The sequence below is a fragment of the Artibeus jamaicensis genome, unplaced genomic scaffold, assembly GCF_021234435.1.
Source record: "Artibeus jamaicensis isolate MK-2021 breed Jamaican fruit bat unplaced genomic scaffold, CSHL_Jam_final contig_525, whole genome shotgun sequence".
Classification (NCBI taxonomy): Eukaryota; Metazoa; Chordata; class Mammalia; order Chiroptera; family Phyllostomidae; genus Artibeus; species Artibeus jamaicensis.
Genome location: NW_026521874.1, coordinates 15,661,992 through 15,689,111, shown reverse-complemented (window position 1 = coordinate 15,689,111; position 27,120 = coordinate 15,661,992). Strand labels below are relative to the sequence as shown.

Sequence of the window (27,120 nt, the reverse complement as noted above, 5' to 3'; positions counted from 1 at the left end):
CTCCTCCCCACACTCCCTTCCTCTGATCCATCCTACAAACGGACGCTGGGCTCACCTGCCTAAGCTGGGGCTTTCAGCATGTCAGGTCCCCACCAGTGGACTCTGGCTTTCAGGGGCCGATCTGGTTCCTCTGTGTCCGTGCTCTACTCCAGCGGCTTGGTCCCCAACCCACAGGCACAGCTGCGCCCTTCCTCCAACTCTCGGTCAGACTGTTGCCTGACCCATCCAGCTCCATCCGCCTTTCTCTGCAACGATGTCTCCAATTTCCACAGCCCATCCTGAGCCCTCTTGTCTTCAAAAACTCAACTCAATCTTATTTATGTAATTGATGGGCTGCTCTCCAATTTTCTCCCATGTTTATAACTCAGATTCCCAATGACATCGTAAGATTGACAGAACTATTTCTTGTGTTTATATATATATTCCTTACAGTGTATATCTGTCACCGAGGAAAATGTCTATTTGGCTCAGAAAGTCTGTACTTTTAATGGCAAATTAAGTAACACCCACTGGCCAAAACAAAGACTAATTGAGTAGATGCCAGGTCTGAAGTCACAGCTGCCCTGTAAGAACGAGTGCAGGGCCACATCGGTCCCCAGAGAAATGGCCACCACAGATGCTGAGGCGCGCCTCTCAGCCCCGCGGTCAGTCAGATGAGAAAGGAATGGACAGAAACAACACACGGGTGAGGAATGACCTCCTCAGGAACTGGGTGATAGGAAAATGCCAATGGTAGTCTGTTTCTGGGGGGGAAGCATAGGCCACCCCAATACCAGCTGGTGCTTTCGTGCCTACCATGCACCAGGTCCTGGACTGAGGATCGTGTATATTTTAATCATTAATCTTCAAAATAACCGTGGAAGGCACAGATGAAGGCGCTAAGGCCCAGAGGAGAGTCATTGTGCCATAAGCTCTCAAGTGAATAATTCAAACCTAAGCTTGACTGGGAAAAGCCCCCATAAATTCCATCAGCACCCCTCTGTAAATAATATACAATCCAAGCGAAATGAGGATTTGCCTGCTATGCCAATACAGCTTCAAAATAAACCTGTGAGTCCCCCTTTCTAGCTTCAGCCTCTCCTTTACAGAAATTCCAGAGCCATTTCTGCTCCTGCCTTTGAAAAGCTTAGTCTAGTTGGGAAAACAAAACTCATATAAAGCAAGAATAAATAATGAAAAACAGGACTCTGACAATGCTAATTTGGGCAGTCTAAAGAGTTCAATTAAAAACATTACAGAACTGTAATGGAAAGACAGAGAGGTGAAAAAACTTAGTGTGCATGATTTGTATTGGTAACTTTGATATTGCTTTGGCTATGGCCTAAGTCTGAGGTTTCGTTTCAGCTGTAAGGGGTTACTGATGCACAGAGTTGTTGTGTCTTTTTCAAGGTGAACTTCAGCTCATGCAATGAAGACACAGAGAGACCCTGAGGCCTGGGCAAGGCTGCTTGATGCAGTGTTTCATGCAAAGGGTCCAACTCTGGGGAGCCCGTTCCCAGCTGAGAACAGCTGGGCTGGGAACACCCGCGGAGACAGTCCAACATTCTGCAGAGCCACTCTGCTGTGTGACAAATGCTTCCTGGATACCACTGCAGCCTGCTTTACTCCTGGGGCCTGGGATTTCCCAAACCCAAAGAAGAAAAGAAAATGACTTGGAGCTAACAGCTTGAACTGCAGACCCTCTGTCGCCACTGAGCTAATCCTTGGGTTTCCACAATGTCGAAAAGGCAACCTTAATACTTCGGCATACTGTCAGAAGTTCAAACTTTAATTCCCTAACAATCCACAAAGAAAATTCTCAAGAATGACCTCAACAGTAGCCTGGATCCATCCCAGGGCCCCTGTTTTCACGGAAATGAAAGAAATGGGGCTGTTCTCAAGGACTGGAAGGAAAAGGCACTGGGCCTGCCATCGGGGATCCCAGCTTCAAATCCTGCCGGCTCAGACTACAGCCTCATCAAATCACTTAACTACGCTAGCCTTGTTTCCTCTTTTGAACAATGGGTGATGGGTCATTAGAAAAGGACACACCTCTGGCTTCATAGGATTGTCAAAAAAGTTAAAAAGATAATGTGAATATAAGTGCTTTGTACTCAGTTGGTACTGGGTACATAGTTCAGTAGTAGCTCAAATAAAAGCTTAGACAAACTAAAAAGCAGGCTGACATTAAAGTGCAGGAAATGCTAACAAATACGAAACACGTTCTGTCATGGAGAGACCGTCTTGACCACCACTGCCGCAGTGCCCTGGGCTTTTCATTCCCGCTCTGAACATAGCTTTAAAAACTCTTATTAGGAATCACCATTGGAAGCTTTCAGACCCTGTGTTTCAGGCTGCATGTTTGTGAGGAGCAGCAAACCTGTTTTAACAAGGCCTGGGTGCTGTTTAATTAAGAGGAACTTGAGCCAGTGAGGTCACTGGCTGAAACTGACCGAAGGTCCCATGTTGCTCAGGGGCCGTCACCGGCATCCTCGGAGGGGATGTGAATGGCAGGGTCACTAGAGAACCTCTCACAGACTCAGAGGGGAAGCCTCACCCCGAATCTCTGGCACGGAGATTTAAGAAACTATGGAGAAACGTCTCCTTCTGACACTTCACACTCTCCTCAGCCTCGTCCCTGTCTTTCTGGGTCAAGTCCAAGCTCCAGAACCAGACCATAAAACCTTCCATTATCTGGCCCTGCCTAGTTGTTCTCAGACCTCATCTCCTGCCTTCCTTCTTAAAATGTCTGTCTCAGCAACACTGGCTCTGCCGGGGGTGGGGGGGGGTGCACATGCGCACACACACCGTTCCCGCTGCCTCCAGCGTCCTCCTGCCTGTCCCAGCTACTGCTGACGTCTAGAACCTGGCTACTGAACGGCGTGGCCCTGCAGCTCCGGCATTGCAGGGGCTTGTTAGAAACAGTCTCACGTGTATCCCAGCCCGGCTGAATCGGAATCTGCACTTGAATAAGACGCCTGGTGACTGCACTACGAATACATTTTTATAAGGGAATTTAAAGCTGGAGAAGCCTCTCACCAAGACCCCGCTTCTTGCAGAAGCCCTCTCTGACAAACAGCAGCCCCTGCCTCCCACCACGCCAGGGCGGCCACCTGTCTTCAGTGCTCATGTCTCAAATTACAGAGTCTCTTGCATGCGCTTGTCTGTTTCTGTGTCCGTCTTCAGTTCTAGACCAGGGGCTCCCCCCGCCCACAGGCTGCAGACCATGCCATCCTTGTGTTCCCCATGCTGTGTAATTTGGCCTATGCCCAGAGCTTAAAAAATGTCATTTGTCACAGCTCATAATCCCTGAAGTCCTTGTGATTTTAAACTTTAATAACTAACTTTAACAATAACTATCTTTAACAATAACTATCTTTAATAGTTAGCTCTTTTTAAAATATTTTATTTATTTATTTTAGAGAAATGGGGAAGGGAGAGAGAAAGAGAGGGAGTGAAACATCAGTGTATAGTTGCCTCTAGCACACCCCATACTGGGGACATGGCCTGCAACCCAGGCACGTGCCCTGACTGGGAATTGAACCGGCGATACTTTGGTTCGCAAGCCTGCGCTCAATCCACTGAGCTACACCAGCAGGGCCTAGTAGTTAGCTTTAACTTTAATAGTAACTAACAGTTTTAATAACATTAAATACCTACCAGTTTTATTAACTTCAATAACAAAAACTATAATCACTAATTTTAATGACTAACCCAGATACCTGTGAGCTACAAGTAAAAGCATGACAATTTAGGTTACTCTTGTTACACATTTGAATCCAGATACTTTGAACATTGTATGTATGCATTTAACTTTTGTCATATTTAAAATATAATAAAATTTATATTTTGCAATGGAAACTTTCAAATATATACAAAAGTAGGAAAGAATAATGAGCCTATAACCCCACATCAACAAATGTTCACTTTAGGAAAAAAAACATTCTCACCCTGGCTGGTATAGCTCAGTGGATTGAGCACAGGCCTGAGAACCAAAAGATCATGGTTTGATTCCCAGTCAGGGCACATCCTGGGTTGCAGGCCAGTTCCCAGCAGGGGACATACAAGCGGCAACCATACACTGATATTTCTCTCCCTCTCTCCTTCCCTTCCCCTCTAAAGATAAATAAATAAAGTCTTTTTTAAAATCCATTTAAAAAAACCCAAAAAACATTCTCATTTAATCTATTTCCCTTACCTGTATCTACTCACTTTTTGGAAGACTGGGCCATTTTAATACAAATCCCAGATATATTATTATTTCAACCATAAATATTTCAGTATGCATCTATAATCTAAGGGAATGTTATTGGACCTAATCAAATTAATAGTGATTCCTTAATGTAATCTTTATAGTCTATATTCAAACTTTGCTAATTATTTCAAAGATACATTTTTACAGTTGAGTGTAGAAATCAAGTGAACTATAATTGCTATAATTTTTTATAGCAAACAAAAAAGAGCTCCCAGGAATGAGAAGGTAAATTTCTCACGGCCGTGGCCCAAATTAGCTATGTGTGAAAAAAATTATATTGGCCTTTAATGCCATTTGCAGGTTCCTCTCTCCACTCACAACTAGATTTTTTTTTTTTAAAAACCTGTTATAAAGAATCCATAGGTAAAATAGAGCAAAGCAAAAGCAATACTGAGGTCCATACAAGTGTGTCCCTCAAGAGCAGTGAAACAAATAGGAATTGTAATGGTGAGGATGGTTTTTTATAAAAGAGATATACAAAAAATAGATTTTAAGCCCAATGACTTCCCCCTCCATAGCCAAATAGCCAGCAGGCCTTACAGACTTAGAGAGTAGAATCTAGAGGGATGGTATATTTGCTGACGCTATTTGCTTTTAAAATCTGTATTACTTTTGCCTGCACTAAAAACTTGGGGCTTCTGAGAAACATGTTGGTAGAAGTGGCTTGAAGAGCAAATGCAATGATCTCGAAGTCGTTGTCCTCTTACCAGCGAGTTCTGCTCCGTGCTCCCTAGGTCAAGGGCACCGCTCCCACTTCTCTCAGCCCCCGTTTGGAGTCATACTTCATCTAGGCCCCCCTGCTTGTTTGGCTCTCTACATAACACGCCGAGGGGCAGAGATTCCGGCCTCCACACAATGGCCCACCATTCAACCACATTCTGCTTTGTTCCTAAACATCCACTCCCCCCGGCTCCTGCTGGGTCTGTTATATTCAGATATAAACTGTCCAAGGATCTGATCATGTCACAGGCCTTTTCCTGTATGACAAGTTCAATGCTAATCATGAATAGTGGGCTTCACACAGAGGGTTAGTATTATTCATGAAAATTATGACTCCACGTCCAAAAATAGGGCAAAGCGGAAACAGACAGGCTGTATCTCAGCCGAGTCCACGAGTTGGTTACCACGGTCTTTGCTGCCAACCTCACGGGAGCTTTCTCAACGATGTTGGTCACACACGCTGGTGTTCTGCTGGATTCAAGGTCTGAGGCTCGGCTTGATGGGGCACCCTGGCGCCCACAGGGTGAGCATGAGGCTTTTTCAAAGAACCAAAGCCAGACACTCCCTACCCTCTCAATCTAGGTGCTCCCCAGTTCTTACTCCCAATTTCTTTAAGTCTCCCTACCCAGAGCATTTCAAGGCCATCATTAGAAGCTTTGAGAGGGTTACCAAAGGGACATAAAAAAATAAAGTAATATTAAATTTTCCTTTTTGGGAATAGCAAGGCACATCCAACAAATCTTATGAACTGGAGGGGTACTGGGTAGCTTGCATCAATTTTGATCTAATTCTGTCTCCTGAAACTTAGTTTTCGGTGACCACGTGAGTCAGCTCCCATTGGCCCAAATTATATTTTATAAATGCAAGTTGAGGATTATCTTTCCAAATAAAAGCGACCAGATTGAATCCCTTCTTTGCCATTCCTGAGAGAATGACATAGGCTGGCACTAAAAGACTATCTTTGTGTAGAACAAATGGACCGAGGAAAATCTGCTTTCCTTTCCCCCCTGCCCCTTTCTTCTTTACATAACTAGAGCCAAATGAGATGTTTTTCATTTTAAAAATCTGATTAAGCAGACTGAGCAGAAGCCCTTTCTTCTGGGCTTCGCTGTTTTCTCAGTTCTGGGACTGAACCAAGACATACGCAGGTTGGAAGGACAGTGAAGCTAGGGCCTAGCTGCCAGGCAGTGGTGACACTTGGAAGGATAACTTCTGACAGGTGAGAAGGACTGGGCCAGCAGCAGCAGTTAGAAGGGGCCCTCTCTGCCCTTGAGGCATAAGGATCGGACTGCTGGAGGGGGCACGAGGGAGGGGGTCCCGGGTTCCATGCCAACCACTCGATATATGCTGTGTATACAGGCTCCTGGCCTGAGGGATGAGAAACATGGCAGGGCAAGGAGTAGGTTTAAATAATAATGCAAAACAGCCCAGATGGAATTATTATGAGTGAGCGCCCTGCCCTTCAACTCCGGGAACTGAGAAACCCTGCTCCTTTGGCGTATTTAAAAAGGTATTTTGAACATGACATAGGTAAGCTCTTTAGTACCGCATTTAATTTTGGCTTCTGCACTTTAAGTCCTCGTACAATACTGTTTTAAAGTAGCTTTGCTAAGACTCCCTGCCCCATCATACGTTTCCTGGGGCTCAGGGTATCTTCCTGCCTCTGTATCTTGCATCTCATGAACACTGAGAGTAGGCATAATGAGTGAACGGTTAGAAAACAGGCCTCACAGTAAAAGACTGAGGACGTTTGTTTTTTGTTTGTTAGTGGAAAGGGACAAGTTGTAAATTTTCATAAAAAAGCAACAGAACCTCTTTACGCTAATGCGAGGGAAAGAGCTATGACATTAGCTTTGGAGGGCATTTAATTAGATAGTTACTGAAAATCATTTTTCAGGGGACATGAAACATTAAATCCAAATAATAAGTAATGTCATAGCTTAGTTTTACTGTTTTCATTCATTCTAAAAAAAAAATCATTCACAAAAGTACAAGGTGTTTTTCCTGGCTTGCTACGGAGCTACTGTTGCCGTCTCTGTCGATGAAGGAAGAAGCATGAGGAAATGGAGTAGAAGCAGAAATTCTGGTTGAGCTTATCCACCAAGGAAATGGGGTCCTGAGAGAGCCGGGCACTCCCATTTCTGAACAGTTCAACAAGCAAAGTGGAAATCCTCAGGCCGGGATGGCTTCTCCTCTCACCTGCCTCCTGCAATCCACCTGCCAGAACTACCTCTGGCCCCCCGGCCCCCCGGCCCCCAGCAGTGGCCTTCCCACTCTGCACTCCTAGTGCCCCGAAGCCCGCGGGTGGTGCGTTAGAGCCTTACTCTGGCAGGCCGGGATCTCGCAGTACTTCCAGTAGACGCCGTCCTCATGCTCGGCCACGTAGCACCAGGGGCTCACATCTCCATCGGGGTTTCTGTTGGGGAAAAGGACACACCGGTAACACTTCCATCATTCCACGGCAGCTGTCTCATTGCTTTTCAGTTTTACGGAAGAGGAACGCTTCAGCTTCTGTGATTTTTCATAACTGGTATGTGCCTCAATGCCACCTCCTATGAAGGAAAAGTTCATACCGCCTTTCTCCTCCAACATGTACTTCAGAGTCTGGAGGCCGGAAGGTGTAGGTAGGGAGTAAGCAAAGGTGATATGCGCTTCTACAAATTCACCCCAGTGTAACCGGGACAACAGACCACTGAACAAATCACGACAAACAGCACCGGCACCTTAGGTGGGAGTGTGGCGATTCCCACGGCTGAGGGGGCACAGGTCCTTTCTCTGCTGCGGATAAGAACGGAGTGATGCCGACCGGCAGGACGGCAATTTGGAAATTCGAGTCGAAGACCCTTTACTTGGCAATTTCTCCTTTCGTACTTTAAGGAAATCTTTACTTAAAAGGTATACATCACAGCATTTTTATAATATAAAAAAGTTAGAGCCTGGGCTGGTGTAGCTCAGTGGATTGAGCGCGGACCTGCGAACCAGAGTATCGCGGTTCGATTCCCAGTCAGGGCACATCCTGGGTTGCAGGCCAGTTCCCAGCAGGGGACGCTTGAGAGGCAACCATACATTGATGTTTCTCTCCCTCTCTCCTTCCCTTCCCCTCTAAAGATAAAGAAATAAAATATTTTTAAAAAAAGTTAGAAACAACAATTAAGGATTGGTTAAGTAAATATGTTACAGCCACATAAGGGGATGCTGGGCAGCCAGCCAACACGTGGTGTGGAGACACATTGTATTAATGTGGAAAACTTACCTAATAGTCTCCACGGACAGGCTTTCACCTGGATCAGGCTGCTCAACTGGTTCCATAGAAATGGGTCTTATTCTACATCAAAACCCTAACTTCTCAGAGAATTCAGAAGAAAATGAGGCCAAAGAGCTTCAGTCAGAACCTGCGGTCCTGTAATCCCAGTACCAACTTCTGATACAGCAATAATACTTCTAAAATATTAATTTCAGCCCTGGCTGCTGTGGCTCAGTGGATTGAGCACTGGCCTGCGAACCAAAGGGTCGCTGGTTCGATTCCCAGTCAGGGCACATGCCTGGGCTGTGGGCCAAGTTCCCTGGTGTGGGGCACGCAAGAGGCAACCACACATTGATGTTTCTTTCCCATTCTTCCTCCCTTCCTTCCCCTCTGTCTACAAATATATTTTAAAAATTTTAAAGATTTTTATTTATTTATCTTTAGAGGGGAAGGGAAGGAGAGAGGGAGAGAAATATCAATGTGTGGTTGCTTCTCATGCGACCCCCACTGGGAACTGGCCTGCAACCCAGGCAAGTGCCCTGACTGGGATTCGAACCACAATCGTTTGGTTCGCAGGCCTGTGCTCAATCCACTGAGCTACACCAGCCAGGGCTATATAAAATAATTTTTTTTAAAAGATTTTATTTATTTATCTTTAGAGGGGAAGGGAAGGAGAGAGGGAGAGAAACATCAATGTATGGTTGCCTTTCATGCGGCCCCTGCTGGGAATTGGTCTGCAAGGAACTGGTTTGCAACCCAGGCATGTGCCCTGACTGGGAATCGAACCGCGATTGTCTGGTTCGCAGGCCCGTGCTCAATCCACTGAGCTACACCAGCTGGGGCTATATAAAATAATTTTTAAAAAAGAGATTAATTTCTCATTTCTAAGAGTAGGTGGCATTCATGCCCTTAAGGCCGTTGCACCTCGGCGATGCCATGACGATAGTGGGCAACACTGCAGAAAGGAACAAAAGAATGGCAGGGCTTACCGGACACACAGAAGAGCCTCGCCTCTCTCCACTGCTTCCCAAGCTCCCTTTATTTAGGCTCAGAACACTGGAAACCTGACACTCCAGTGAGGCCGGAAACGGGCATAAAGACCCACAGCCGGGGCTTTGAGCAACCCCTGTGGGGTGGGGGGGGGGGGAGAGCGGTAAGCCTATTGTGTGGCCCGGGAGATAAGGCACCCCAATGCACAAAGGGTCCTTCTATTTGTTGTGCCCAAAGGCAGGTGCCAGCGCCCATTCTGCTCCTCCTGTCTCCGCCCCCTCCTCCACCCCAGAAAAGCGCACCCCATCACTCGCCATCTCTCAGACATCTCAGCTGTGATGGGTCTGGAAACATCTCACAAGACAAACACAGTGTCGGATGTCAGCGGAGAAATCAAAGTAGGCGAACTTGTACAGAGCCCTTCTTTAAACAGCATTTCACTGTTGTTCTCCTCCCTCTATTCAGTGTTCTGCTTTGATGGAGCATTTGGTAAGGGCCTTAGAAAACAACTGTTTGTTATCAATGTCAAAACCGCCCCGAGAAGCAACAGAATAGCTTAATAAAGAACAATCGAATGCATCTCTGACTTCACTGCCTTGCTAAAAACAAAAGGCCCAGACTCTCAGATGTGATAACAATCAACAATTTCAGCTTCTTTCTTTGCACGATAAGCTGGTAGTGCAGGTCTGGAACATTCCATCCAATCAGTGCAGGGGAGGGCTGCAGCCGGCCAGGGCTAGGGAGGAAGGTGGTCACCCCAGGCCCTCACTCTGCATTTAATTTACTAGTGCATTTCTAGGAGTCTGTGGAGAAAACAGGGTAACGACCTATGAGAAATGTTGTTTTTTTTTTTTTCATATAAATGAAACCTCAGTCTGTGGAGAAAACAGGGTAACGACCTATGAGAAATGTTTTTTTTTTCCATATAAATGAAACCTTGTTGGAAATTTCAAATTTACCTTAAAGTCAGACTCATCAACAGGAACTCTTCTGAGAAGACTTGTTTGGTAGAAAGCAAGAGACACTTTAAAACAAGAATGTAAATAACTACGTAAAAACAACAAAAACAAACAAACACTGGTTTCCTAAATACTCTTTCCAACCTAACTATTTCTATGAATAGAAAAGCAAGGGGAAGGAAATAGATGAGAAAGGAATTGGGGTTAAAATTTTAATTGTGCAAAAAATTTTAATGAATGTATAGTTTTGAAAATAAATTATAAAAGAATTACTTAATGAGCGTGTGTAACCTGAACAATAAAATACAGAAAACAGCAAAACATGGAGTAGCATATATACAAATTGTTACCTCTGGGAAGTGGGGCTTGGTGGGGGGGGTTTGCAGGGAAAGAGGTAAAATGTGGGACTTTACACAATACATATCTGTAGTTTCTGAAAAATTTTTTGGAAAAGCTTTTAATACTTTTATAGTAACAAACTAAAAAAGAATGCCACAGGAGAAAAAAAACAGAGGGAAGAGCTGAGTGCTCAGGAATCACAAACACAGATCGCAGGCCTGGCGATGTCAAGACAACCACAGGGCCCTCAAGTGTCAACGAAAGTACCAGAGAGGGCGAAAGGTAAACAGTGTAGCCTATGCAATGCAGGTATCAATGTGTTGGCTGAGCTGGGTTGACACGCCGGGCTGAATTTCCAACATATTGGTAGAACCAGGGACACCACGTGTGGCTCAAAGCGTAGCTTAGGGATCATTCTTCCTTGTCCCAGGGGCTCAAGAGCCTGCCCTTGCACCTGTCTGAATAACAGTTAAATTCAACACATTGCTGAACCATGAGTCACATTACCAGGACCTTGGGTATAAATAGCTAAAACAAAGCTGTAACCAAAAGTGCTTGGAATTTTTGCTCTGATCCCTACAGACCAGTACTTTTTTTTTTTTTTTTTTGCTTGTTTTGGATCGCTAATAACTGAGAATCTGATCAAGGTCATGGCTAATCTCCCCAGAAAATTGCAAGTGCTCATTGAAGCACCGTAGGTCTCAGGTTAAGGGTCCCTGCAGGAGTCAGACAGGTGAAGAGCAGAGCAACACCTCAGTCTACAGAAAGGAGGGAAAAGCACAAAGCTGAAGGCTGCCACTGCGGCCGGAGAGAGGGTGTCCTGGGCTGGCGGAAAGTGGGTTAATGCAGGGCAGCTTTTTTTGCCCAGAAGCAGAGGGACGTTTGGGCCACAGATGGTGCTTTAGCTTGACCGCCACATTTGCAGCAGCTTAAGAAGCTTTGCTGTCTGTGATGGTCCCGCCGGTGGCAGGGCCAACTGGGAAAACCCCCCTCAAAGAGACATGCGGGTGGCCAGACAGGAAAGCAGAGCTCTGAACCCAGTGTGAAAGCAACCCAAGTGGAGAAGCGTGGTGGCCTGTACATGTGGCTGTCTGTGCACATGAGGTGTGAGGGACAGATTTTAAAAAACAGGAACAAGAAAGGCCTTCTGAGTTGGCCAAAAGGAGGCAAAACACTTTCCCTTTTTGTGAGCAAGGCTGGAAAAGGCTGAAAGAGGAGACCAGAGATTTGTTTTTTAAAGCACTGTGCGGCCCTGTCTTACCTGCAGTAGTTGTGCTCGCCCAGGCCCCCCTCCCCGTTGGGGTATTTCAGAGTGTTGTACGGGTGCTGAAAAGTCTCGTTCCAGAACAGGCATGGCTTCCCGCCTTGCAGCGCCGTCCAGTTCTGCGTTCCCCTATAATCTGCACCATTGGCTGTGAAACATTCTAGGAGAAAGAAAAGACAGTGCAAACTAATTTTCTGGCAACATCTGTGGTCTCCTCCCTCTCTGGTTGATGTTTGTTTTGTTTGGACCAGGCTGGAAATGGATAGCGTCTTGCTAGATCCTAGACACAGGAACATTAACACTGCTAGGGCTGAATCGAGACACCCTCCAAATGCTGGGCTAGTCTTGGCATTAGTTTGTCTATATCCACTAGAATGTCTGCCCTTAAAGTATACAGATCCCAGCTAAGATATAAACAGGGCACAGAAATGTATTGAAGCCCATGAAGTGTGCCCCCAAATCTGGGAACAGTTGGTAACAGCCATCCATGAGGAGTTCTGGGTGCTCAAGGGGGTCAGTGCTTCACCAGGGTCTCTGTGTGGTAACCAGAACCAGGGCACCAGCTGTAACTGAGCTCTCCCCTACAGTCTGAAAGGCTGCAATGACACTTGGATTTAATAAGACCATCGGATACAGCAATGCTTTGGAATCCCAATCACACAAGTCTGGGAATGACTCACATTCCCTGGTAATGAAGAACAGTTCTCCCCACGCTGATGGAGATAGAGGGGCAACATAACAGTCAACAGCAGGGAGGAAAGGCCGGGTTGGCATTTCCTCTCACCTGTTTCTGAAATTCCTCCCTGAACGTGGCCTCAGATACATTTTGTACAATGAACTAATAGAGGTGCAACGATGTGCTTCTAAAATCTTCTTCTCAGACTTTGGGGGGATGGGAACTGAGGCTGATAGGATTTCCCCCCACATATTGCATGCATTAAATTCACAGAGGTTCATGAGAAAGGCACAGTACAAAGAGCAATTTTTAAAAATTAGCTTAGTTGAAACTGACAGATAGGAGTACTTCAAACACTTCTTTAAGATGTATCACTAGGAACCTGACAATCTGGGGGAGTTACACTAACATTTAGAGCTTTACTTGTTCCCTTCCCTGGGCGTGCACTGACCCACAGCTTCCGGCACAGAGGGCCCCGTGGCGGCACACGTGACCACTCCAGCCTAGGCGCGAGCACACTGCAAACACATCTATATTCTACAAGATGCTTTTTTAAATATTTAGAAATCTATCCACAGGCCATGTATCCCCTTCCTGTACCCCTTTTCTCCCACTAGCTGGGCCCTGTGTTTTGACTGGAATAGCATGGTTTTATGGACAGCCAAAATAATCTGGAATTCCAGGCTGCACAGAACACTCTAGTATTTGGTGGGACATTCATATGTTATGATGTGTGACACTTCATGTACCATGGCAACCAAACCCTCTACCAAGAGTCTGCAGATATAAAAAAGTTCAAAGGTAATTGAAGGAGGCAGCTCAGTGTAGCACGAAACACACTGAACCAAGAGACTAAGCCCTGGCTTTGCATCCTGGACCTGCTGCTGACCAGCTGTGTGACCTTGAATGAATCACCACCATCCACATCACCACTAATGCTTACGGAGCGTTTTACCGCGTGCCAGGCTCCGTTCTAAGTGCTTTACAGACACCAACTCACGGCTGAGCCAGTGAGGAGGTCCCTTGACGCTGCCATTTTACAGATGGGCAGCGGGGGTGCTCACACACCCTGCACGGCCTCTGGTAGACCCCCTCCCATCGTCCCTGTTTTCCCCATCTCCCTCACCCGCTTCCCACTCACCGGCAAACCCTGGCCACTTTCTTAAAATACATACCCTGAAGCCACCCTCTCCTCTCTGGCCTGGGCGCCACCACCTCAGTCCCCTTCACCATCCGAAGACAGTACAGCCTTGTTCAGGTCTCACAGTTTCCACTTTTCTACTTCTGTGACCTGTCCTCTGGAAGACGTGAGCACTGGGAACAAAACTCCAACCCTTCCACCTTGTCTGCAATGCTTCCGGGATGTGGCCCCAGCCCTCCCCCCACGCTCTTCCCCTAGTCACTTGCTGTGCTCCAGCCACACTGGGCCCCTTTTAACTCTGTCCACACTCCACATGACGTCCTGCCCGAAGTGTGATTCCCCCAACACTTGCCATGGCACACCACACATTACCTCCTGGGATAAACCTTCCCCAACACCTCCACTCCCATCTTCTGCCCTTACTTTGTCTGCTTCGTAGGATTATATGTTACTTGCTAGAGAGAGGGAGAGAGGTGGGGAGAGAGACTGAGTGTGTGGGTGTGCACACCACGCTAGAGCCCTTTCCTGATGGCAGGGTTAGAGAGGGACCGGGGAAACTGTATTTCTATAAAGCTGCCCAGCTGATTCTGTTAACTAATCAGGCTCGGGAACCACCAGATTAGATAATTCTAAGAACATCAAGCCAATTGTTAGCAATTACTGGAATTTTAATTGCTATGTGTTAGTACATCTTTTTTCTCCTGTGAGTGGCTAAGGAGTGTTCCAGAAGCTAGAAATGCCGGTCTTTGCAGCAGATGGCAGCCTGCAGGGTGGTGGGGTCCATGTCCCCAGAGGCTCAGACAACCTGATTTGTGACACAGAAGGACGTGGCAGCCACCCACACCTGTGCCGGTCCTCGTGCGAGGGGGTGAGGTGGCATCTGGAGAGGGGACAGACACGGGCAGGCTTGTCTGCTTCACTCAGCTTCTCCCAGACTCGACCTTGTTCTCCTTACCTCACACTAGGGAAACTGAGGAAATGGACGAGATTTTATGATTATTTTTTTAGCAGACTTGCCCAGGGCATGTCAGTTGTGAAAAAGTGCGAGAAAAACAAACTCGAGTCGTCTAGATGAAAGTTATGCGTGCATCTTGATTTCATCAGAACACTAGGGTGTGGTGCTAGGTAATGAGAATCCCGACTTCCTGATTTTCTGCTGCTATGAAACTGACATAAGCTTTGGCTAGATAGGCAAGGAGTGGCTTAAACCAATAAAAAGTAAAATACCACATGGCCAGCTGTATATTTATGCATTAAGTGGAAGCAAATGAGCAGGGGCAATAGATATAATCTCCAGGGTATTATTCCTCAGTCCATTCAACAAATATACAGTCAATACTTACTAGGCGCTGTTCAAAGCACCGGGTCTGCGGCGGTGGACACTGCAGCAGTGGACACTGCAGCAGTGGACACTACATGCTAATGGCAGACATGCTCATAATAAGCTAGTCAAAATTAACGCAGTGAGAAGGGTTATAAGGAAAAATGAAGGGGCTGGAGATCAGTTGGTGTGGGTTTTCTGTTAGATGGGATGGGTCAGGAAAGTCTTGGAGAAAAGGAGACGTTTGAGCAGAGGACAAAGGGAGGGAGCAGACCACTAAAGTGAGGTGGGAACCCCCTGCGAGCAGGAATGTGCCTGGCAGGCCTGGAGAACTGGAGACACCTCCTCCGATCTGACTGAAGCAGGGCAGGTGGTGGGGAAGGGTGGGTGGGGAATGAAGAGGAGGCGGCAAGGCCAGGACAAGTAAGATCTTGAGGGCTGTTATGCAAATTAGACTTTGGCTCTTGTTCTAAACGTGAGAGGAAGCCACTGGAGGGTTTGGAGCAGAGAAATGACACGATCTGACTTACTGATTAATGGAACTGTCTAGCTGCTGGGTGGATGAAGAGAGTCGAGAGTCAAGAACTCAGCAGGGAGACCGGGTAGGGCGAGTGGTTTCTGCAGAAGACAGGCTAGAAGAGGAATCTGGGCCAGGGTGGTCGCTGGAGTGGTGGGAAGTGCCTGGATTCTGGGTGTATTCTGAAGCTTGGGGTTGAATACAGGGCCTCAGAGAAAGAGGAGTCAGGTTCAACAGCAGGGGTTTGGGGCTGAGCCACTGGGTTGAGTGGTGACACCATTTACTGCAGTGGGGAGGACACAAGTGGGGTGCACTATCTTGGGCTAGAACCAAGGGTTTGGTTTGGATCGGTTAAGTTTGAGACACCTTTCCGAAAACTGGATGGAGATATAGAGTAAGCAGGACATTATCAGCCTGGAATTGAGGCGTGAGGCTGAGGTTAGAGCTAGAAATGAGGTGGTGGCAGCACTTCCGCGTGGAGAGAACAGGACAGCTGTGTGTGCAGAGAGAAGACGTCCGGGCCTGAGCCCCGGGGCCCTCCAACATCCCAGGCTTGGAAAGAGGCGGGCCTGGCCATGATCACAGGGAAGTACAGCTGGGGAGGTAAGGAAAGGTGAGCGAGTACGTGGGTCTTGAAAGTCAAGGGGGAAGGTGTTTTGAAAAGGAAGGAATACTATACTGTGAAAACTGAGGAACTTTTCTTTCCTCCCCATCTTCTCCAGCTAGGTCCCAATGACTGCACAGAATTCATCTCTGTTCGACCTCACCTGTCCACCAAAGAACTCCAAACCTTTTGTTTTGGGGATTGAATGAAAACAGTTCAATATAAGCCTGGCAGAAACTTACCAATACAGTAGAAAATTTCCCTGCTAAAAACGTCCAAGGCTGGCATCAAAACACTTAGAAGAGGACTTCCGCCAAGATGGAGGTATAGGTGGATGTGCCGTGCCTTCTCACACAACCAAGTTTAGGGACAACTAAATATTAGCAACACAAAACACAGCCAGAACACGGAAAATTGAACTTTTCGGAAGTCCGTTAACAACAAATTCTGCAGCCTGACCGGTAAGGGGCTAAACCAGTGGCTGGTGGAGCGGGATTGCACAGGAGGACTCGGTCAGACGGGCTCAGGCGCGGAATCCAGACGCGGAATCCAGGCGCAGGGTTGGACCTAGTGAGCGACTGAGTGAGTGACCAGGCGAGCGAGCGCGGAGGAGACAGCGGGGAAGCGGTGCTGCGTGTTGACTGGGGTCGCCTATTTGTGGGAGAACGGACAGGCGAGGGAGTGGGCGGTTGGACCGGGGCCCGGTGTCCCCGAGGCTAGCGGCAGTAGAGGGCGCCGCCATTTCCCCGCTCTGACCACGCCCCCACATACAGCGTCACAACCCAGCGACCTGGGAGTCCAAGGCGCCGCTTCTCACACTTAAAGGGCCAGAACAGACCAAAAATGGCGCAAATTCTCAAAATCCCTGAGCCCATAGACCTAAGCGATGAAGAAATAGCAAAACTCTCAGACGCACAGTTTAAAACACTGGTCATCAGGATCCTCACAGAACTGGTTGATTATAGCCACAAATTAGAGAAACATATGAAGGCGAAACTAATTGAAATGAATGGAACTGCACAGGAAACCAATAGCGATGAAAAGGAAACTGGGACTCAAATCAATGGAGTGGACCAGAAGAAAGCAAATAATGGCCAAACACAAAAGAGTCAAGAAGCAAGAATTCAAAGAAATGAGGAGAGTCTTAGGAACCTCCAGGACATCTTTAAACGCTCCAATATCCGAATTATAGGGGTACCAGAAAGGGGAAAAGGCACAGCCACCAGTGGAAAACTTATTTGCACAAATAATAAAGGAGAATTTCCCCAATTTGGCAAAGGAAATAGACTTCCAGGAAATCCAGGAAGCTCAGAGAGTCCCAAAGAAGTTGGACCCAAGAAGGAACACACCAAGGCACATCATCATTACATTAGCCAAAATTAAAATGAAGGAGAGAATCCTAGAAGCAGCAAGAGCTAAGGGGACAGTCACCTACAAAGGAGTCCCTATCAGACTGTCAGCTCATTTCTCAAAAGAGACCTTCCAGGCAAGAAGGGGCTGGAAAGAGGTATTCCAAGTCATGAAATCCAAAGACCTACAACCAAGATTGCTCTATCCAGCAAAGTTTTCATTTAGAATGGAAGGACAGATAAAGTGCTTCTCAGATAAGATCAAATTCAAGGAGTTCATCATCACCAAGCCCTTATTATATGAAATGTTAAAGGGACTTATCTAAGAAAAAGAAGTTAAAGAAACATGAACAGTGAAAGGACAACAAACTCACAGTTATTAACAACCACACCTAAAACGAAAGCAAACTAAAAGGACAGCTAGATCAGGAGTGGAGACATAGAAATGAAGATCTCAAGGAGGGTTAGCAACAGGGGAGTGGGAGGAGGAGATGGGGGGAGAAGGTACAGAAAATAAGTAGCATAGACAGTAGAAAGAAAATAGATGGGGGGGCAAGAATAGCATGGGAAATATAGAATCTAAAGGACTGGAGACCCATGGTCATAAACTAAAGGGGGGTAATGGTGGGGATGGGGGCGTAGGGTGGAGGGGAATGAAGGGGGGAATAGAACAACTGTAACAGCATAATCTATTAAAAAAATAAAAATTTAAAAAAAAAACACTCAGAAGATTAATTCTACCTTTCCAAGTGGGAAATTCTCCCCCCTCACTGCCCCACCAAAATCTTTCAAAGTATGGCAGATGGCATTTATTTTAAATATTGGGGGTGCTAATTCTATTAAAATTCTGAGGTAAGTAGAATCACAGCAGGGGACACAAATCCTCAGTTGAGAATCACAAGCAAATGGTTTTGTGCAGACTGTTTTCTGTACCTCCTGCTACTGTGCACAAGGCCTGACTCCCCCTGGTAGTGAGATCTAAGAGCAAAGACCCCATTTGGGTTAAAGCTCAAACTCCTTCATGGTTAATAAAAACTAGCTGGAGTTTTTTTTTTTTATCATAAAACTATTATTGTTTATTCTGCTTGGGATTTAGAAGGGCTGGGTATAAAGAAAAGACCAATTGACTAATGGCATATATATATTCTAAACTTTAATATCTATACTTCAAATCCCGTAGGATCTCACAGACATGCTGTATGTAAAATTATTTGAAGATTTCAATTAATGTACAGGCACAGCATGCAGAAGACCTACAAATATTTCCCAACGTATTTGCCACATTACAGTTCTCAAAGTCAGTCTATCTGTTGATGTAATGGGAAATCATTTAACGTTTATAAATGGCACATACTGAACTAGAGAGGTGGCCACTAGTTCCTGGTAAAGGGACAGAGGTTATTAAGCAGTGGAGGGGGCCTGGACTCACACTAACAGGGCTGCCTGACTGCAGGGCTGAGCATCACCGCCTCTCTCAGGGTGGAAGAGCACTGGGCGGGAAGAGCACTGATGAGCGGGAGCGAGAGCTCTGGCTTGGCCACTCTGCTGCCTCGGTGCACAGCACATCCTTTTGCAACTTGTGTTTATCTCCGACACAAAGGGGTTTGACTAGATCCGGAGACCTAATTATTTTAGGGAGGTTATCAGGTCTAGACTAGAGAGAGGACCACTTCGAGATGCTGGGGAGGCGAATTCTACACACATAATGCACTGAGAATCACTCAAATGAAGAGGACATGACCCCCGTTAAGTAGCGTACACTGTGCAGTTTCAGGAAATCATCTGGACACTTTGGGCCTCAGTTTCTTCACCTGTGAAATGAGGGGATTTGAACCACACGGTCTCACTGTCTTTTCACTCTGATTTCAAGATTCTAAGGAAATAGACCTGAGGTTCAAAAGTCTGAAGTGACATGACTACAAAGGACTGACATCCCATCCAGGCTTCAAATTCTCTAATTCTACATGTTTCTCTAATGTAGAGAAACTCCAGCCCTGGCTGGTGTAGCTCAGTGGATTGAGCACGGGCCTGTGAAGCAAAGGGTTGCTGGTTCCATTCCCAGTCAGGGCACATGGCTGGGGACACATGAGAGGCAACCACACAATGATGTTTCTCTCCCACGCTTTCTCCTTCCCTTCTCCTCTCTCTAAAAATAAATAAATAAAATGTCTTAAGAAAAAAAGCTGGAGCCCAGTGCTCTGATAGACAGTAACTTAGTGCATTGTAAGTCAACCCTAAAGGAAACAAACCAAAAAAAAACCCCAAAAAACTAGACAACTATTTGAAAGCACAAGATCTAGAATAGTTAGCACTGTACGCATAGAAACCAGGGGCTCGAAAACTAGCCCCAAGTGCCTGCTGCCACAGCTCTTACGAGACTTGATGACCTTGAACTGTAATTGCTGAAGAAGAATCTGGCCCTGCTTCCACTAGCCTGCGAGTTTCTTGATTAGTTTCTTGAGCAACTCTCTCATCTTTGCACCCTTAACAACTACAGACCACACAGAACATGCCTGGCTGGCAAATGTTTGTTTAATGAGGGAAGCAGGTGTATGGGGAGCTTGGAGGATAAAAAAAAAACATTACAGACATATTCAGAGTGCCCTGTTTTCCTTACCAATTTATGTCTCTAGGCTAGTAATCATGACTTACCTAGGGAAGTTTATGTAAATCAAGTATTTGAAAAGTAAAATACTTGCTATTTAAACCAGGGGAATCTTCTATTAAAAAAAAAAAGCCTATGGTGAAGCCACTTGTAATAGGGAACAAGCAACACCTTTGCAATGAACATACATTTTTATATTCCGAGTTTGCTTTAAGCAGGAGGTACGTGGCTCAAATCTACACTTGGCTTCACCATCTCCGGAGCAACCCTATTGCACACCATCTGAAGCTCTCCATCAGTCTAAAAGGAGATCAAATAAACTGACATAATCCAGCTTCTCGGCAAGTTCTATCAGTATTGTCTGTGCTCTATTTTTAAACTTCGATGGGTAGATTTCTCCAATAATGGTGTGCTGGAGGGCAGCCAACGCCCCGTGGAAGCCAGCCTCTGTCTGAGCTGTTCAGCTGCCCTTGGTTGGTATGAGATGGCCACATAATACAAGAGTTCTTGGGTGGGGAGCTGACTGCCAGGTACAAAGCTTACCTGTGTCTTTAAAGTAAAACCTGAAGCAACAGAGTTGTAATCTTCTATGAAATGGCACAGGGATCTCTCCTAATCAGAGATATTGGGCACGTAGTAGGCATTTGATAAGCACTTGTTAGTTGGTCTCAAGATAAAAATGACTTCAGTGGCGTGTTTCCAAGTGCTGACCAGGGAGTCGGTCTGGAGCCGAAGGAAGGACTCAGTGGTAGCTGTGACCCGTAAGCAAGAACAAGCAATGCGGTCATCTCTAGCCGCCCAGAGCAATGAGGGCAGCGGTGGCCAACAGTTTGATCTGACAGACAAAAGTTTAAAGTTTCACGTAATGTTTCATGGATGTAGACAAAGGCTGCCAGATTTCGCAAATGAAAATACAGGATGCCCAGTTCAATCTGAATTTTAGATAAACAAAGAATCATTTTTTAAGATATTTAAGTATTCATTGCATGAGACAGACTTATACAAAAAAATGATTCACCGTTTATCTGAAATTCAAATTTAACTGAGTATCCTGTATTTAATCTGGCAATCTTAGTTGAGACAGTGAATCACACATCTCCCGATTCCATCAAGATTCCTGAAACACTGTTTACAAAAATGCTTAATGAGCTTTAATACAGATAATGAAGAATCACTTTCTTGAGTGAAAAAATGATACTGATCAGAGTTGCCTACTCTTGGGACACAGGGAAGGGAAGGACAGAGGAACAATACAATCGGGACCCGGTTTCTCAACCTCGGCACTACTGACATTTGGGCAGGACGATTCTCTGCCGTGGGGCTGTCCTGTGCATTCCAGGATGTTCGGCAGTATCTCTGGCCTCTACGGGCTAGATGCCAGTAGCACACCCCACCCTACCCCGAGTTGTGACCACCAAAAATGTCTCCAGATATTGCCAAATGTCCCCTGGGAACAAAATCTCCTCTAGTTGAAACCACTTAATTAGAAGCAATGGTCAAGTAAACAGAGAGTGTCATATCCATTTACCAGCGGTCAGATAACAAACGATTCTTCTCAAGGGAGAGATTTTCAACTTGCCTCAGGTCCCTCCAAGCCCCTGGCAAGGATGAGAAGGCCTAGGCACTTCGGCTAAGACCATCAGAAACCCTTTGGCTGCCAGAAGCGCCCGAGAAGGCTCTTCGGTGAGCCAAGCTGACGATCACAGCACGCAGGGCGTCGCACCCGGCCTTTGAAGACGCTCCTTTTAACTTAACCTCCCCTCCAACTAAACTTTTTCCAAATCTCTTCCTGCCATTTGGAAGTCGAGCGATTCTCAGCTGAAAAGGCCTGTATATACGAGGTGCAGATGGCAGCAGTTACGGCCCTCACCAGATGCTGCAGTCTCTAATTTGATTGAAAGGATATAATTAGACAACAGAAACACTTTAATGAAAGAGCAAAACATGGAGGGAGGGAAGGATTGAAGGCCCTTAACTGATGCCAAAACACCCACCAGTAATAGAGGCTTTGAGTCTGGGGAAAGGGAAGGGGAAAGCCCCTTAAAAGGACAGTCCCCATCCTGTTTATTTCCCCACAGAAATAGGAATAGGGATTTTATTATTGTAGATTTCCACTGTATTTTATGTGGGAACAATCTGATTAAAACCAGAAGGGTCTTCGGAAGAACATCAAAGAAAAACAAATATGGCTTCTGTGGTCATTATTAAAAATATTTTTACCAGCCCGATAATCTTCTTTGAAGATGAATTTTTATAGATTGAGCAGCAGCAAGTAATTTACATACTGTGATGGCATTGGTTAGCAAACCCTACTATTCTAGGGGAGAACTACTTAGTCGCCATACTCTCATCCAATGTCAGGACACCAAGGAACACGGGCAGCCGTCTAACATGTGTTCGGGAGGAAACCATGCAGAGTCCTATATGCTGATGCAGCAACCATTCTGAATCATCCTTAAAAGTTGCCTATGTTGTTTTTACCATTTGCTAGCTTTCAGACTTTGAGTATGAGTATAATGTTCTGGTTCTAACCAAGAATCTGACCAAACTGAAAGAAATCCAGCCCTCAAAACCTGAAGTCGCTAATGTGCTGTGACACTCGAGTTTGGAAGCGGCTGCAGCCTCTGCAGCCCACTGGAAGCGAGGCCCCGCCCTTGTGGTAAATTGAACAATAAAAGTTTAATGCTTTGTCAGGGATTAACCCAGTGGCAAAAGAAAGCAGACACTGGGCCCTGCAGAAGGGCAGCCCTGAGTGGGTCCTGTCATCACTGGGTGGGGGAGAGGGAACCTTGTGTGTGAGGTGGCCTAAAATCTTTGGCCTGCTAGGTGCTTCCTATCACTCAACTTTATTCTTCTTCAAACTGGTGCAAGTTCAGGCTAGGGAGATGTTTACCTAGAAAGAAGATTAAAAGCGGTGGGGGAAACCCTGGCTGGGTAGCTCAGTTGGATAGAGCATTGTATTGATATGCTAAGATTGTGAGTTTGATGCCCAGTCAGGGCACATACAAGAATCAACCGATGAATGCACAAATAAATGGAACAACAAATCAATCTCTCTCGCTCTCGCTCTCACTCTCCCTTCTTCTATCTAAAATCAATAATTTTAAAAAAAAAAAAGCAGGGCAGAGGTGGACACTTCCTCAGAGGAGGAGAAGGCAAGTTTCTCTGGAGTGGCTATCTTTGAGTAGTATGAATACCCTCATGGCATTTTTACAATGGCCTCCCTCCTTTCCCCTTTCAGTCCCAATCCAGGACAATATCTCAGAGGTGAGGTCTGGAGAAGTCCTGCTATCTTGATACGACGACATTGAAGACAACAGAGAGAGAGAGAGAGAGAGAGAGAGAGAGAGAGAGAGAGAGAGAGAGAGAGAAACAGGCTTTTCCTCCTAAACTCCTACTTCCACGTTCCAGCTGGAGTCTCGAGGTCTAACAGAATACGGAAGGAATGTCAAGCACTGTTCTCGGGGCCTGCAGAGTGAGACAGCCAGGAACAGGGCCTTGAGGAAATCTCACTTCTAAACCTGTCCAGGTAGTTTCCCAAGGGAGACATACACTTCCTCCTCTGCTGTCCTTATTCAGGAGGCAGAGACGCAGAAAAGAAAAAGCTACACACCCAAACTTCCGCCCTCTCTCAAGTGTTTTGTATTAACTGTTCTACAGTACAAACACAATCAAGTTGGTATGTTTGAATGTTTCATGCTGTTTTTTCAAAAATGTTTTAATTAAAACAAAATAGTCAGCTGGGCTAAGCACACTGTTGTTTTTTAAGGGGAACTTTAAAAATGACAATAGAACCATGGAAATAAGATTCAACTGTTTAGGAAAGTCACCGAAGTTTGTTTTCTTCTTCCTTTTTTTCCTGGCTGCTTTTCTAAGTCTCAGGGCTGCTGCCACCTGCTCCTAGGCCTTTTCTCTGGGAAACAGACCTCTCAGCGGCTTGTTCCCACAACATCTGCATAGCTGAACGAACCGTAGGCCGGTTCCAAGGCAGGCACTATTTTCTTCACGTAGTGAACACTGAGCCATACTGAATTTCTTTTTAAAGCATTTTTAAAGGTCTTTTTAAAGGCCCACATACATGCACATGAACTTCCTCTGCCCAACGTGTATCTTTAGAAAAAATTTTTGGTAAATTACACATAACGTAAAATTTACCATTTTAATTATTTCTCCCAGATGTCTTTTAAAGTCGGTTAACAGTAAAAGGTTCATTCATTCACCAAAGTCAAACCTCCCTGTCACCTTTCCAGACCAGTGAAAAGATCAATACGTAGGGACCTACCGCAGGACTTGGCAAAGCACAGCCTGGGGGCTGAACCTGGCCCAGGGCCTGTTTTTGTATAGCCCGTGAGCTAAGGATGGTTTTTTTTTTGGGGGGGGGGGGGGGGTATAGTTGTTTTTAATTAGTAAGTATGAAAAACGTCCCTGGCCAAAGTTGTGTTCCATTTTTACTATCAGTAAACAATATAGCATTGAATTGTTGAGGAGGAAATTTGTTTCTGTTGGTATTTTCTTGTCCATTTTATTTTATTTTTAAATTTTAAAAAAATTTTATTTAGTTATTTTTCAAGTTAAGGATGGTTTTTAAACCTTCAAATGGTTGAAAACAATCAAAAGAACAATTTGTGTGACCTAAAAATGACATGAAATTCAAATTTCAGTGTCCGCCAAGTTTTATTAGAACACAGCCGTGCCGGTGCATTTCCATTCTGTGCAGGGCTGTTCCGCCCTGCAAAGTGGGACTTGAGTCACTGCATCAGAGCCGGTGTGCAGCTCCCCAAACCCAAATTATTTAGTTTGGCCCTTTATGAAAATATTTGCCAACACCTGGCCTAGAGCCTCAGATGGGATTATAGGTCCCAAAATCCAAGACTAAAGTCGATACATTGCCCATCACCAAGAACCTCTAATCTGTATTATGAAACTATTTAAAGCAATATATTTTTTCTTCATTATTAACTGCTATTGATCCAACTAGGCTAAATCATACACATTTACCAATACCTATATCAAGTGCACCAATTTGCTGTCTATTTGTACTGAGACTAAATGGAACTACTTTTTGCATTAAGATCTATAAAAGGCCTCACTGTATATCTCAAAATTAAACAGCTTTGTCTAGGCGCCAAACCCAATTTTTACATAAAGACCAGGCTTCTTTGATACCAGGTGAGTTTTGACAGCTTTGCATTTCTTAAAATAGTCAAAGCATAAAAGCGGCTGGCATGCACGTCAGTCACTTTACTCCTCTCAGCCCCTATGCTGCATACAGGTAATCCGATGAACATTAATGAAGTCCCCAAGAAGGACAGGGCTCTCTATACAGTATGAAGCTCTCGTGCTGTTAACGGAACGGATAGGTTTTATGGCCAGATACACTGTTGGCAAAGGGGATGAATTCTATCTGGATGAGGAGTTAGAGGAGAATGAGCACCAACCATAAAGCGCTGTTTACGGCATACGTAACCAGAGTTGAGAACCCCTGTTTCTGTGCACCTGACAGCCAAATGTCATGAAACATCCAAGCAGGTGGTTTGCCTTTGACAGGAAACTCAAACAGCCCAAGTCTACCCAGGCTTTTCTCTTCTTCCCGCCTCTTGGTTCTCCCTGCAGGTCAATAAATTCCAGACGGCAGCTCATTTTGAAAAACCCATCAGCCCCATCCATGGCCCTGGCTGCTTTCCTGCCTGGAAAGGGAGTCAAGCCTCCACCATTAATCTCTACCTTCCTCCTATCAGTTGTGAAGGAAGAAGAGAATCTTAAAGGAAGAATGGAGAGGAGAAGGGAGAGCCTTTGGGGATGGCTACACACTGTAATTAGAAGTAGCATTGACGGGGAGTGAGCTAACAGTTTTTATAAAGTCAGCATTCAAAATTGCAAACCACCAGTAATTTAAATATTACAAAATTGTACAGAATGTAAGTACTGAAATAATTTTTTCCATCCACAAAATTTTAGAGAAAATTATAGTATCAAAAAATATAAAATGGCAACTTTGGCATATCCTCGGAATAAAACTTTTTTTTTCTAATTGGACAGGATTTTAAAAACTAGTGGGTAGACTCTAGATGGGCTGTGATGTTTAAGACCATATGATATCTTCTTAAAATTGCTTTCCGGAACTAAAGAGGAAAAGTCAGAAAAGCACTGATTTACCAGGATAATAGGAAAAAAGGAGCTGACGAGGCTCAATGAATTGGGATTTGGGGCCATTTATCATGTACCCTTTCACAATGGTTATTTATTTGTCCCCACCTCAGACCCCCAAATAGAAGCGCACAACATCTGAGGTTCAAGCTATGTTAGGGTTCCTGCATTTGGCCCTTCCTAGCAAAGCAAAGGTGCCTGGGGAAAGGATGCCACCTTCCAACAAGTGGAAGCATAGTGTTGCCTCACTGAACACTTTTCAGAGCTATTGCGCTGCCCTGTGCAGAAGGGAACCCGTTCGTTTCCACCGGCACCTCTCTCTCCTTAGAGGACATTAAATCCTGACCACACAGATGGCAAAGTGGTGCTAAGGGGTTACTAGGTTACAGTTATGTTGACATATCCTGGCTCTCAGAAAGTTCCTCCTTCATCCCTCACATACGGCAAACAGTAGAAGTGATCAAACTTGTGTAGAAGTTTTTGTAGAGGTCCCCTAGAAGGCTACCACCAATCACTCAGAAACCACTTCCTACGCCAAAGATTTAAAGTACTTGGAGACACCCCCGCCCCCTGCCCCCCCCCCCCCAGCCCCTTCTACTGAACAAAAGCCAAGCTCTGCCTTTTACAGGGATTAATCAGACTGGAAGTTCAGAGCATTCGCAGGGCAAATAAGGTATCTAGTACTTGGTGAACTGTGAAGCGCTATAAAAAGTATTATTAAAATGTTTATCGACTGACTTCTGTGTGTGGGTGTGTACCTGCAGTGTATCATTAAATCTTCACAACACCCTGCAAGGGAATTATCATCATCTCCCCTTTACAGAGGAGGAAAGTGAGGCTCAGAGAGCTGGAGGCATGGCCTGAAGTAACACTGTAAGTGACAACACCAAGTCCTATCTTTCTCACTGATTCAAGCCAGTAAGTAAACAACACAACTCTGAGTTCTCTTTCAGCAGCAAAATCCTGTCTTTTCGACATCACAGCTTGCGACTTTGGGTGGAGAACCCACA

General features: G+C 45.5%; 1 protein-coding gene across 2 annotated transcripts in view; it reads right to left on the bottom strand.

The window, feature by feature from the left end:
- KREMEN1 (kringle containing transmembrane protein 1) overlaps nt 1-27,120 on the bottom strand; it is a 59,587-nt gene that overhangs the window by 31,141 nt on the left and 1,326 nt on the right. For both annotated transcript variants that reach the window (XM_037153310.2, XM_037153311.2), the window contains exons 2-3: nt 11,748-11,910; nt 7,279-7,370 (exon numbers count right to left, since the gene is read on the bottom strand). In XM_037153310.2, coding sequence (XP_037009205.2) covers nt 7,279-7,370; nt 11,748-11,910 — 255 coding nt within the window. The remainder of the gene's footprint in view (nt 1-7,278; nt 7,371-11,747; nt 11,911-27,120) is intronic.